General features: G+C 40.3%; 2 protein-coding genes across 2 annotated transcripts; both read right to left on the bottom strand.

Moving 5' to 3' along the window:
- Positions 1-2,570: 2,570 nt before the first annotated feature.
- Positions 2,571-8,486, bottom strand: nucb1 (nucleobindin 1). Its single transcript, XM_044181933.1, has 13 exons — positions 8,235-8,486; positions 7,070-7,193; positions 6,848-6,955; positions 6,581-6,713; positions 5,572-5,675; positions 5,072-5,257; positions 4,884-4,974; positions 4,726-4,784; positions 4,451-4,543; positions 4,240-4,329; positions 3,373-3,543; positions 3,088-3,205; positions 2,571-2,986 (listed from the first exon to the last, which is right to left on the bottom strand). The coding sequence occupies exons 2-13, from the start codon at positions 7,187-7,189 to the stop codon at positions 2,901-2,903; spliced, it is 1,359 nt and encodes a 452-aa protein (XP_044037868.1). The 5' UTR covers positions 7,190-7,193; positions 8,235-8,486; the 3' UTR covers positions 2,571-2,900.
- Positions 8,487-8,651: 165 nt separating this feature from the next.
- On the bottom strand, positions 8,652-12,071 carry ccndx (cyclin Dx). The gene is made up of 4 exons (XM_044181291.1): positions 11,200-12,071; positions 10,872-11,087; positions 9,571-9,897; positions 8,652-9,357 (listed from the first exon to the last, which is right to left on the bottom strand). The coding sequence occupies exons 1-4, from the start codon at positions 11,464-11,466 to the stop codon at positions 9,208-9,210; spliced, it is 960 nt and encodes a 319-aa protein (XP_044037226.1). The 5' UTR covers positions 11,467-12,071; the 3' UTR covers positions 8,652-9,207.
- Between the last annotated feature and the right edge of the window lie 1,605 nt (positions 12,072-13,676).

Genomic DNA, 13,676 nt, shown 5'->3' on the forward strand with positions numbered 1-13,676 from the left:
AATATAGCAACAACAGCCGAAGGAGGAGGCACCACTTTCAGAATTACTGTGTTTGTTCCTCTTTGAGAGATTTCACAAGTCACAGTGGCCACAGCCGATGAGTAAGGAAGAACTCCTGTCCTTTATCCTTTATACTAAAACTATTAATATCCCTATCATGGAATAATACTCCATTAAAAGTAAGAAAACCTGCTATTACATTTTTACTAAGTTGAAGTGCCATAAAATCTTAAATATCAAAAGTGAAATGGCTCTTAGTGAAGAATGGTTCTTTTCACTGTGTTAAGTTACTGTTTTGTAGTGCAAGGACTGTTACTGCAGCTCGTTGTTGGACAGGATAAACTAACGTATATCACCGGCTACTTTAAACTCTAACAGTGCATCAAATTGTGTGTTCTGCACATAAGAAGTCTTTCTGCTAAATAACCAGTAACTGCAACGTAAAGAAGAATTTAGAGGAGAGAAAAAGTACAATAATTCATTTAAGTCAAGTTAATGTGTACCGTCTCCAGTGGTGTACTTTACTTGAGTATTTCCATTTTATGCAACTTTATACCTCTGCTCCATTACATCTCAAAAGTTGACTTTTTAGAGATACGTGGTTCTCACAGGACAGCGACGCTACAAACATATGATGATCTTATAGCCCATGATGCATTGCTGCAGATTAAACTACCCAACAGTTAAAATGAGCTCAACCTTAAACATCTGCAGCAGTAAAATGCAACACACACCTTAATGAAGAAACATCAGATATAACAGGAAAACACTGACAGGGAGCGTTTTACTGCACAATGGGTAGCTTACGTTTGATACTTTAAGTACATTTTGCTGATAATACTTACATCCTTTTACTCAAGTAAAGGATCTGAATACTTCTTCCACCTCTGTCTCACAACATCAAAGTTCTCAAGTATCAGTATTTCTAAGTATCTGAGCAAAGCTACCTTTATAACACCCCTGAGCTCAGTATACACACAGGATCTCACTGCAGACATCATGTCCTCCTGCCGTGGTGTCCTAACAGACCCACTGACAGTGTGTTGACAGCTTCAGAGCCACCTCTGGTCCGAAACAAGACACGACACAACACAGACCTGTTAAAGCTCCCGCAGGGAGCAGAGCGCTGCTCAAAGTTTCACAGAAAACCCCATCTTGAAGGACAGTGGCTGAGCTCTTAGCAGACAATGTAATAAAGACGACGCCCGTATGTCTACTTGTTGATTTTGCTTTTATTTAAGTATACGTTTAAATATATACTTCAACTTCAGCTTCGTTTTTCACGAGTTCTTTGAGTTCTCGTTTTTTGACTTTTTGATTAAGGTATTGTGTGATACAAACAGTTATTGGCATTTAAGAGAAAGCATTTGAAAGTCGCCCGCTTCAGTTCAGTAGTAGCTTTTCACAGAGTCTTACTTGAGTTTTTTTTCTCAGCTTACAAAAATGGTTTTAACAGCTAGTTTTCATCTTAATGTTAGTTTAGAAATCCCTTGTTTGAATGTTAATTAAAGAGATGGCGAAGTTTATTAAAGCATCATACTCTCATTGGCTTTTGCATTACAGACACATTAATAATGTATCTTGGTATCCGTCCACACCAGCTATAAAACATTTTTTTGTATCTTCCAGTATCATTTTACTTCTGACGGCGGCCCTTTTTTCTCTTGGAGTATGCCACTTGATCCAACACTTCATTAGCAACAGAATAAAAGTATAATGGTTTGCACCTGCATTTGTGCTAAAACAAGTGCTTTTTGGTATTGATATTGGCTGACAAGGGCTGGAAAATATCAAAACATGTTTGTGCATCCATACAGTGGATGGTTACACTCAATCAGATAAGCTCTAATGGAGGAACAACTGTATTTTCTTTTATATCCACGAGACCGAACATTTCAAGATAAAGGTGCTCTGCTGTGTCTGAACTCTAGAGATTGCATCATAATAAACACCGACTTCATTATCCAGGCAGCTTCCTTAAGACATCTCTATCTGGCTGAAATGACAGCAGTGACTGACAGGAGGCAGCTGCATGGACACCAGGAGAGGAGGGGCCATGCGGGGTCACGAGAGGTCAGCGGGTTAGAGGAATGCTGATAGGAATGCCCTGAGCGGGGGCCAGGGGATCATCTCGTCAGCGGGACAACAACAAGGATCAGCAGGTCCCCGGGGAGCCATGACAGTGGACAACAGGCCCAGCGTCTGCAGAGACACACAGTGACCCCGCGGAGGAGGAGGAGGAGGAGGAGGAGGAGGAGGAGGAGGCTGGGCTCACAAAAACACATCTAAACAGAGTGACACACACACACATCCACTTCTCTCCATACTATATTTTCACTTATATTATATTGCACGCTGTTATAGTAGTTTGTATCAAATTACTCTTCCATATAAATACAATATTACATTATATATACAATATAATACAATAGATGTAATATAACTGTTGTATGTGAGGTAGCGTGGAGTGGAAAAGACAAGTTGCTCAGCTTTGGAGCGTATATAAACCCCCCCCCCACTGCTGAGTCCTGGCCAGTGCCCCCCAAGTAATTAGAGTTTGAGAAGTCTGGTTTAGAGGTTTTAAAATCAAGACTTTATTTGAAGATGTTTATGAGTTTACACTGAGGACCTCGCATTAATGAAAACTTCACTGAAACTGAAGACTTCTGAAAATACATATAGTGTTATCTGTTGTTTTGAGATCTTTAATCTAATGTAGACCACAGAAATGAACACACAGTACAATATGTCATGATTCACAAGCCACGTCTGTCTGAATTTATACATACAGTTCACATAATTCTGTTTGTAGAACCCATCTGGATATCTGTGTCAGTGCAAATCAGAATATGTGTGTGTGTGTGTGTGTGTGTGTGTTAAGGCTGTCAGAGCACGCTGCATTAAGTGTGTATAGGCAGATTCTGTGGAGGCTCTGCAGGCAGATTATTATGGGCCTCGGCTTCGTGTTCAGCTGGAGCTTTTGCCTCTGTGAGAGACAGAAGAGAAAGATTCACTCAATAAAAACAACTACAACAGAAATCCATACCAACAATAAATACCACATATATCATATCTCAGATTGTTTACCTTTATCTTCCCCTTTTTGTATCTCTGGTTGGAACTGTAGTTCTCCATGAGGACCTGCAGGAGGCTGCCCGTCTGCTGCCTGCTGTTCCTTCTGTCTCTGGGACATCTCTAATACTGCCTGAAATTGAAATATTGCAATTGCATAATCACCTGTACATGGTACAGTGTTATTACAGGCTAAAAATTGGTTGTTGAGTTAATATAATTCAAGTTTGACCACTATATCATTCAACTTCTGTCAAGGGATCCCCTCTTTTAGTCCAGTTTCAGTTGATATAACGTTACCTGCTGGTACTCTCTCCTCTGGGCCTCCAGGGCTTTGCCTCTCTCCTTCAGCAGCTCCTGCTCCTGATGCAGAGTCTCCGCCCTCCTCTTCAGCTCCTCCTCCTTGTCCCTGAGCTCAGCCTCAAATCGCTGGAGCTCTTCGTCCGTGTACGCCGGCTTGGTGTCCAGAGTCTAGAGAAACGGCAGGGGAACGAATGTATTACAAGGAATTTACACTGCTATTAAAACGTAATGGGTTTGTAAGACTAATGTTGTCGCTGGAGCTCATTCCCAAACCTTCATACTCAAGCACATAAGCTCATCAGTTGGTCCTGTTTCTGTTGCACTGTCTCCATCGTTACTCCATTCTCCACTGTAGTGAGTTTTGCTGATTTTTGGGATGCTCTTTATGTGACATGACAATTACAATCCCTCCTTTACCGGAAGAAATGGTAAAACCAAATCTATATTTTGGCATTTATGCCAGTTATACTGCCTGCTCCTTATTATAAAAACTACAAACATTCAGCGTCCTCCCCCAATGATATTGTCATCACGTTAAAACTCTTCACTGAAGCTGAGGATAATTTTGACAAGGACACATTTACAGAAACCTGTTTACAATCCAGTCCTGATATGCACACACCCCTGCATGCACCCCTGTAATATTACAGGGGTGCAGCGCTAAATTGGTGGAGTGCTCTTTTAACTTAAAGTAAAATTACACTACATTACTTCTATTCACAGCTGACTTGTGGGAGCAGCTCCAAATGTGCGAGTTATTAAATTCACCATCCACATTTTCCCAGCTTGTCCTGGGATTTAAACCACAGACCGTCCAATCACCCGCCCACTTCCCAACCTTCAGGCCACCTCGGGGCTCTTTACCTCCCACTCTTTGGGATTATTGAACTCCCTCTTCTCGGTGGATTTGAGGAACTCCTCCAGGCTGACGAGACGATCTTTATTTGCATCCACCTTTTAACACAGAAACGTAAGCTGTATCAGTCAGAGCAAAGCAGAGAAAAAAGTGGAGACTGACTCGTTGCATACGATGAAAACAAGAGCAGAGAGATAAAAGTAAATAATTTAGACTCACATTCTTCATGACATGCTCCCTCATCCTCAGCCTTTCTTCCTCCATCTCCATCATATCATCTTCCTCATTCTTTGGGTCATAGACCTTCTCCAGCTGGAGGAGGGAAATGAACAGATGTTAGCTATTTTCACTTTTAAAAATAGATGATCATCCAATTTTGATATTCTGTCATGGGATTTTAAGGGGTTTCATCAAGGTGTTCATTGTAAAACTCTCAGTTTGAGCAAAATCAAAGCAAAAATGAAGAAGCCATGATGTACTGTAGGGTTCCTCACCTCTTTAGTGAAGAGAGCCTCCAATTCCTGCTCATCTAAAACACCATCTTCATTTGTATCTAAACAGGGCAGAAAAGAGATGAGAACTTTATTCATATTGAAACTTATCAGCGTGATATGAATAAAGGACAAGGGCTAAAAGAAGAGGTGTCGCTCACCATGCAGTTTAAAAAATGTTTTGGGGTTGAACTCCTGAGGATCCAGTCCGTCCGTCTCCTCCCAGACTTCCCGTAGCTGAGCAACACTACCCTGAGTGTGGGAAAAATGCAGCAGAAAGAGGGAAAACATTTAAGAGAGCTTGATTCATTTCCACTGAAAAAACCAACATGGGAGCATTTGTGCCTACCGGAGCATTGACTTTGGGGTGCTGGCGGTGTTTCTCCTTCAGCTCCTGCATTCTCTTCTCCTCTCTCTCCCTCTTCTCCTGGTCCAGGCCCTTCAGGTACTCCCGTCTCTCGTGCTCCTTCAGCATTTCATAGCGTTTGAACTCCTCGTGTCTCTCAGCGTCGTAGTTCTCCAGGTCCTTGGTGGCCTAGACAAAGAGCCAGACAGAGGCTGTCACCATGGAATTCTTTGAAGCTTTTAATCAAAACGTGGACAAATTCTAAATGTCTGGAACAATCAGTATCAGGTCTGCCGTACAGTTTTGACCTGTAATTGTAGCACCCTTGAGTCTGATCAGTGTAATTATGATTTTGCTGGAATGTGGGGGGATTAATCTCTTCCCCAAGTTCCATTAAAATCTGGTCAGAACATATTAACCATTGACCAGCTGGAATGAAAGATTTTTCACTCTTGGGGACCAACAAAAACCCAGTTTTTAAATTTATCGCTGTAGGATCTTACCGTCGAAATCAGCAGCTCAAGGTCTTTGGCCTCAAAAGTGTTTTGATTGTGGGGATCCAGATGTTCAAACTGCTTCAGCAGGGAGGCGTGGTCCATCTGCAGGGCTTCACAGCAAATACATGAATTACCGAATACATGCTGGACTCTTGACACACATCACTTCCAGTATGTCCTCTACGTACAGCTACAGCTACACTGCATTCCCCTCTCAATACTAACGCTACTAATTTGCATTCATGTGCATATTTTACAAGTAATAACATTTTACATGTCAAAAGTTTGGACATTCTTTTGTACATATGCTACTTCCATCTGCTCTGCTTGGGAAAATTGTGATCTGCATCCATGTGCACGAACTGATAATGACACACTGGACATTTGTATGTTTTTACTTATTGAGTATAAGAAGTAAGAAACAATGACTAATGGCAAGAATTGCACCTAGTTCGTACATATGATACCGATTTTCAAATGAAAATGTGAACAGCTTACAGTGAATATTTGCATGTTTTAATGTAGTTTTCTTTTTTGCATACCTAAAAATATCAGTTTCAAACTGTAAATCTATCGATGCTTACATAGCTAAAACCATCACTTATTGGCAACTGATAATTAGTATAACTGTTGATTAGTTGATGGATGAAATAATTAACCAAGTCAGTCTTTTAAATGAATCATTTTAGTTATTTTTCAGGTACAAATACAAACATTTGCTGGTTACAGTTTCACAAATGCAAAAATATTGCTTTAGTCCATTTCATATGAGATAATTTGAGTAATTTGGATTAAATTTTTTGTATTTATTATTAAGATTTGAAGACACTTTTGGTTCTGGTAACTTAGCCTTGGGTATTTTAAAAAGCATGATGTGTTATACAGTAAACAACATACTGTATAATTTAGTATATAAATAAACTACTTCTAAAAAGAAAAAGACAATCTATATTTTAATCTAATACAATCTATCTATATAGGTAAAACTACATGCAATGAAAACAAATCCACTCACTCTGTATGTTGGTGCTGTCCAGTTTGGCCTTGAGCAGCATCCTGAGGCGAGAAACCTCCTGACGCTTCAGCTCATCCAGGCGAGTCCTGACATGGTGACTGACCAGGTCCAGCTCTTTACTGAGACGACCATTCTGACGGAGAACACAAGACATCACAGGTGAGAAGAACACATTACATTTTAGATATTCTTGTTACCTGTAAAATGTAAACGATGAAGCTTTGAGAGTGAGAATGAAGAGAGAATCAGTAAGAAATGGAAGCTGACCTTGATGTCTTCTGTGTTTGCTGTTTGCAGTTTCTCTCTGAAGTGAGGGTCTGTTTCCAAAACCTCAATCACCTCTCTGAGATACCTGTCGTAGTACAGGCCAGTGTCCTGCAAGAGTGTGTTGTAAAGGACAGGTTATTCACAACAAACTGAATCTTACCCAAAACTAATATTATGAAAGCACATCAAATGGTAGACGACTGAGACTACTGAGACCAGTACCCCGTTCTCCTCCTGCACTTCCTCTTTAGCTTCCTGGTTGCCTACATTGCGATCAATAGGCACTGACCAGACCCCAATAGAGATGGAAAGAACCAGCAGCCAGACAGATTTCACGTTCATCCTCCTTCAAAATAAACAACAGTGAATATTACAATACTGAGTGCAAGACTTTGACTGAAAAGCCAAAATCTTAGCACAGAAAAGAATAACAGGCAGAGGTGTATGAGAATGTCTTGTAGAGTGTCAGTCCTCCTACATAATAGCTGAAACCAGTACCTGGTGCAATATGTTGTATGCCAGGTACGCCAAACTTCATTTAAAAATAATCCAGATTCATCTTTTATTTGCCACAGTCCTCTATATGCAAATTTGGACCTTTCACAGATTGCTATGCACTCTTAAATTCAACAAGATGTATGTGTAGATCTGTCCAATGTAATGGAAGACGAGGGCAACAAAGTCAACGTAGCCTCCACGTGACCTGCGTCAGACTTTCATTTAAGGTGCAGACATTGTTTGTCATTTTGTTTTTCTATTTGTCCCTAACTATTACGTGACTCAAGTCCAAACCACCTGGATAATTGTATTGAACTATTGAGAACAGTAACTTAGCTGACAACTGTGAGCCAGTCAGAGTCGGATTTTTGTGTAATTGGTTGCTGGCTGGTATGTACATTGTATGCCGAATTTACCAGGAGACTTTAGAAATTTGTAAAAGGTCTACAGTTTTTTTTATTTTTTTAGACGTGGGTGTCTTCGCCGATAAGAGGGAACAATAATATGAGGTTTCGTAAGTGGAATTTGGCGTAACGGTCAATTTTGAGCAAGAAAACTTCTTTTGACAGCTGAATTAACAGGATAAATTTAATTTAAGACGCCACAAGTGTTGCGTAATGGATATATAACAAAGTTTAAATACGATATTAGAATTATATGGTATTGTTCGTGTATGTTGCTAGTTAGCTAACTAGCTTAAAAAGGCACAACACGGATGCGGATGCGGAGGACTCCACACAAAAACTCATCTTTCTGTAGGTGTGATCACCTGTGAGATTAAACCTGCGGCATAAATGAATTAATGTTTGGTTTTTACAGCATTTTAAACATTATTCGTTCTTTAAATGTAATTTTACAGGTGATATAACAGGGTCTGGTTGTGCATTACCTTAGCTGTAACGTTATGCTATAGAAACGTCTGGCACAATTCTTCCTGCGTCGTCCCTCTTATATCCCGCGATTTTCTATAAATTCTTCGTTAAAAGTCCGCCGATATTAAAACCATAATACAAATGTGTTATAACACAACATTTCTTAAAATAGCTCGTCTCCTACCGCACGTATGTTTTCAATATCTGACCCAATGCTCAAAGCACGATCTGTATTTGCGTCGGATAAATGTGACGTCAGAAGAATGCAGCACTGGTCCAACATGCTGCCTTCAGGCACTGTCGGAAATAATGGAAGTATTTATTTCTTCATGAATAATGAGCGGTAGGATGATTATCAAATTGAGTTGTGATAGTGAAAGTTTTGTCAACTCATGATGACAAATTTGGCACTTTATTAAGTAATTGGAATTAGCCACCAACATATTTGTTCTTGTCACTGTTCTTTTAGTGGGGAATTGTGTTATTGTAGCAGAAGCTGAAAGCTCAAAAGTACCAGCCTATGAATAGTAAATGAAGGTAGCATTATCCCATTGGTAAATAATACATGGATACAAAGTATGTACAAACGTTTTAAACGTTTAATTGCTTTGAAAAATAGATTTGTTGTATATTTAATTCAGTACACAAAGACAAAGTCATGGCAAATAGAAATAAATTAACATCAAAAGAGTCAACAATTGCACGTGATAATAAATAAAAGGTATAAATATTATGCATCAAAATAACATCTAGGCCTACAATAAAATTAATGGAAATAGATAATAAAATATGGCACATGGAAAAAACACAGTTGCAAAATTGTTCACAAATAAATAAATCAAAAAATAAATTAACAGTCACTCAATAAAATAATTTCAAAATATAAATGTAAGAACATTTTGAGGTCATAATCAATTTATATCAGTTTGACTGATGAACTTGAGAGGTTTTGATTGATTCACACTTTCAATGCAACAGCTGATTCAGTGTTTAGAAATCAATCTCTCTCATGTCAGTAGGTGTCCCGGCCCTTTCGTTCTCCACTTCTTCATCTTTCTCCATGGGGCCCTGCTGAAGCCCACTCCTCAGCCGCTGTCGGAGGGCATATTCGATCATCTCACTGTAGCACTGCAGCACTGCCTAGGATGCAAGACATAGAGAAAATCTCTGATTTTTGTAATAGATGCAAGTCTCTTCCTGTATTTGGCATGACTATAATACAAACAGGTCCCTAAAAACACAAGTATTCTTAGTCTGCTTAAAACTGCAAACAACAAAAACCCTCATCCTAAATGTGATCAAATCATATCAAATCAAATTATGTACAGCATCAGACTTTGCAGGTGTACTCACCAGGTCAGTCTGGCAGAGCTCCGCCAGTGCTTCACTCATAACCGCCAGGTGAGCGGGGCCCTTGTTGCCCAGACCTCGCAGGGCACAGTTCAGTGATGCTGCAGCAACAAGTGACGGTGGTGCTCCCAGGAAGCGGGAGTCACAGGCACACATGGCAGCCAGCGTGTCGCTGTGCCGCCGCAGGGTGGAGAGCAGCCCCTCCTCAGAGTCACTGCTGTCTCCATCTCCTCTCTCCTCCACAGAGGCAAGAAAATGTGGGAGGAAGTCCTGCGGAGTCACTGCTGCTGTATCCCATCGCAGGGTGGCGAGGATGACACGCTCCATTTCCTAAAGGAGGGAAGAGGGAAAATAAGTGCAATTATTGTGCAATGGTAAAACTGAGAATAGATATCATAAGGCATTTATTTATTGTTATATTGTGATAGATTTGACTGTTCTAGCTGACCACATTACTAATTTACCCCAAAATAAATTCAAAATTGGATGAAAGCACCAGTATTGAATTGAAATATTGAGTTAAAACATTGTGATATTATTTTGAGAGCTGAAACGATTAGTCAATTAATCGATTAGTCAACTGACTGCAACTATTTTGATGATTAATTCATCGTTTCAGTCATTTATCAAGCAAAAACAGTGAAAAAATTCTACAATTTCTCAGGTTCCAAGTTCCCACATGGGAAGATTTGCTGCTTCTGTTTGTCATATATCATAGTAAACTGAAATCCTTTGGGTTTAGGACTTTTTGACAGACAAACAAGACATGTGAAGACGACGCCGTGGGCTGTGGGAAGTTATGATTGGAATTTTTTCACTATTTTCTGACATTTGGATTTCTGACATCTATATGCATCATTTTGGGCTCTGGTAACTTGTGAGTCATCTGTTATCATGTTATCTAATTTACAGTATAAACTCTTTTTATTAATCAGTCAAATATAAGTGATGGAAATATAATAGTTGTAGCCCTATTGGACTGTAACAAGTTTTAAGTGGGTTGTCATCCAGTTGATGGATGTGCATCACAATCATCAAAAGAGACAAATCAGTATGTTCAAAGCAGTATGTTTGTTTGCATCCCTTTAAGATCCTATCTTTGTCTTTACATTATTGTGATACAGTATATAGGCTGCTTCAATTCTTTAGAATAATAACATAAAACAGTGTAAACCTTTGGTTTCCTACATTTGAAATCAATGTAAATTAGCTACGTGTCTGCTCACTCCACCTCAGCCCTGACTGTCAGGTCTTAAACAACCAAGTTTTTAACCACATGTGTGGATGCTGTGTGACTGACTCACCCGCAGGTTGGAAGGCTGAAAGCTGTATTCAGCTGCAGCACACAGAGTATCAGCGGTGACGTTGTCACACTCTGTGAGTTTGGAGGCGATGAGGATGCAGCCAGCAGCCAGGCAGTATGGTGAGACAGGTAGAGACAAAGAGGCAGACAGGAACCTATCCATCAGAGAGACAGACAGGGGGAACACTGCCTCATCACAGCCGCACTCACAACACACCTGGAGAGAAAAAAAAAGCTGTGAGACAACAGTTTCACAGCTGCCACGATGACATAACTCATCCAGCACAAAGAGGAAAACTGAGAAATTGGAGCATGAGAGAGTTTCATACCTCCAGGGCCCATTTGGTGAGCTCCTCTCTGCGCTCTGGATCCCTCTGGATGAGGGTGATGTAGAGCATGGAGGGCATGTACCTCTCCTCCACATGAAGCAGCCTCTGGATCACACGATGCCCCGACACGGTGGGGTCCCAGGCTGCTCGCAGCTGAGACGAGCCCGTGATGTGGCCCTGGCCTTGTGCCTCAGTCTGGCTCTGGTCCTGACTCTGGTCGTCCTCCACCTCCTCACACCACAGAGACACAGACATGCCTCTGTCCATCTGCACAGCCTGCCGGGTAAAATATGAACTTGTTTACGTCCAAATGGGAAGAAACGCAACAGCTAGTGTCCCTCTGTCACCTGAGGAAGCTGGCTGTTCTGCAGGTAACTGGAAGCTGGGAAATCCCTGCAGATCCTCCTTTTTCCTTGTTGAAATAGTTTGGACTTCCTGTGGTGTCCTCTGCTGAATATCACTCCTCAACTATCGTCTCTGAGTTTTATACCCAGCAGGGAGAGAGAAAGAGGGAGTGGCACAGAGGGAAGGAAAAAGACCGTAGAAAGGGGAGGGAACCCTCGTGAGTGACATCAGCTAATAAGAAGACAACAATATGGTCTGTCCAACAATTGCTTCAACAGGTGGGGAGAGGGAGAAAGAAGGAGAGCAGGGGAGGAGGAAAGAGGAGCAGACAAGTGAGGGAGTGGCCCGCAGGGGCACAGCAACAGCTTGTCTTCGTCAGTGAAAGAGAGAAGGGAGGAAAAGAAAAGGCTACGCCGGGTTAGAGGCAGGGAGAGGAGAGAAAAGGTCATATCCAGACTCTGACAATGGGAATGGATGACAAAAGGAGGAGGGTGTTTGTTTACAACGTGAGCAGGAAATCTGTCAAAGTCTGGATGGATGCTAAATCCCGCTGCTGTTCGATAAATATCCTCGAGTATTGATATTTATTATTATTAAATATAAATTTAATAAATATAATAATAATTATTATTAATATAAATTCATATATTCACAACTTAATTTTGGTTAAGATTATTTTTGTCTTTAAGAGATAATCACCCTTAAATACTTATGACTTTTGTACTTATATATACTTTTATAATTAGCATGATTTTTAGTGTCATATACATATTTCTGCACAATTTACAAAAAATGGTGTATATATTTTTAGACATTTTCCCAATCTTCACTTTAATCGTGTGAAATACTGGATAGTTTTACCTCTTCAGGCCAAATTACCCAAATTAAACAATCTGTTAAGGAAAACAGAGCTGAAATAATTAGTAATTTAATCGATTATTCAATCAACAGAAAAGTAATCTGCAACAATTTTGATAATTGATTAATCAATAAAATTTATTTTTTTTAAAAATGCCCAGAATTTGCTATTTCCAACTTCTCAAATGAGATTTTTTCAGTTTTTATTTGTTTTGTATGATAGTAAATTGACTATCTTTGGGTTCTATTGTGTTTTTCGGACAAAACGAGCTATTGAAAGATGTCACCTTGGGCTCTGAGCATTTTTTCACTATTTTCTGACTTTTCATAAACCAGACAATAGCAAAACTTTCTAAAACAACCGTACAACAACACACTGTTTTGTTTCAAAGAATTACAAGCCTGGAAGTTTGGGAACCACTAGTGTTTCAGAGGGTTTTACATCCTGACAGAAACAGTATATGACCTGGCCTCTAATACTTTATTTATCTTATATTTCTTACCAAAGGGTTAGGACAGATATGTAAAGAATGAAAATGAAATGGAATAAAATACCAAAAAATAATAATAAAACAGTGTGCTAGCATTAGTAAAAATCTTGCTTAAGAAGATACGTTTTGAGAAGTGATTTAAAAGATGTCTGCAAAATCAGTGATTCTGGTAAAAGTGAGGTTTTTAGAATATTTTTTCTCTGTAAATGTGTTCGTCAAAGTTTTGGCTCTGCCTCATCTCTCCTTCTTTTCTCTGAGGTTTCTCATTGTCAAAGCAACCTGTGTCCCGTCGGCCTCCCCTCCCTGCGCCTGTGGCAATCTGCTGCTCGTGTTTAAAGAGCAGCGAAGCCACCGGGGAGGGCTGGGCGAGGTATGTGCAACAGACAGTGCAGCCGGGCAGGTCAATGAGCCGCATTGTCTCCCTTTACAAATCAGTGTCAGACAACAGCCCCTGGCCTTCTGCCTGCTGCTGGCTCCTCACACACACACACACACTTCACATATTCATGGCATAGACACACTTTTCACACACTCCCCGGGGACTCCTCTGATGGTCACAATGGGGTCGCACTCACCAGTGGAGAATACAGATTGTATTTGACAGTCATTACAGGTGGCTTTTCACACATTAAGGTTTCAGTGGCAGCTCACGTTTCAAATAGGAGTTAAATGGACGGCCACACGGACACCACGACTTGATTTCAGCTGAGCATCAATAATTCATGCTCTATTCAACGTAGAGCCGATGGCCACCTTCACTAACTATGACTGAAAGGAGATTCA

Source organism: Siniperca chuatsi, linkage group LG21, assembly GCF_020085105.1.
Source record: "Siniperca chuatsi isolate FFG_IHB_CAS linkage group LG21, ASM2008510v1, whole genome shotgun sequence".
Lineage (NCBI taxonomy): Eukaryota > Metazoa > Chordata > Actinopteri > Centrarchiformes > Sinipercidae > Siniperca > Siniperca chuatsi.

Excerpts from the sequence above, each read along its gene's own strand:
- ccndx (XM_044181291.1), bottom strand. The coding sequence starts at position 11,466 with ATGGACAGAGGCATGTCTGTGTCTCTGTGGTGTGAGGAGGTGGAGGAC. Across the intron at positions 11,088-11,199 it reads TCACCAAATGGGCCCTGGAG|GTGTGTTGTGAGTGCGGCTG; the intron begins GTATGAAACTCT and ends TTTTCTCTCCAG. Across the intron at positions 9,898-10,871 it reads TTCAGCCTTCCAACCTGCGG|GAAATGGAGCGTGTCATCCT; the intron begins GTGAGTCAGTCA and ends TCCCTCCTTTAG.
- nucb1 (XM_044181933.1), bottom strand. The coding sequence starts at position 7,189 with ATGAACGTGAAATCTGTCTGGCTGCTGGTTCTTTCCATCTCTATTGGG. Across the intron at positions 5,676-6,580 it reads GGACAGCACCAACATACAGA|CCCTGCAGATGGACCACGCC; the intron begins GTGAGTGGATTT and ends TTTGCTGTGAAG. Across the intron at positions 3,206-3,372 it reads AGAGGAGAGAGTACCAGCAG|GCAGTATTAGAGATGTCCCA; the intron begins GTAACGTTATAT and ends TTTCAATTTCAG.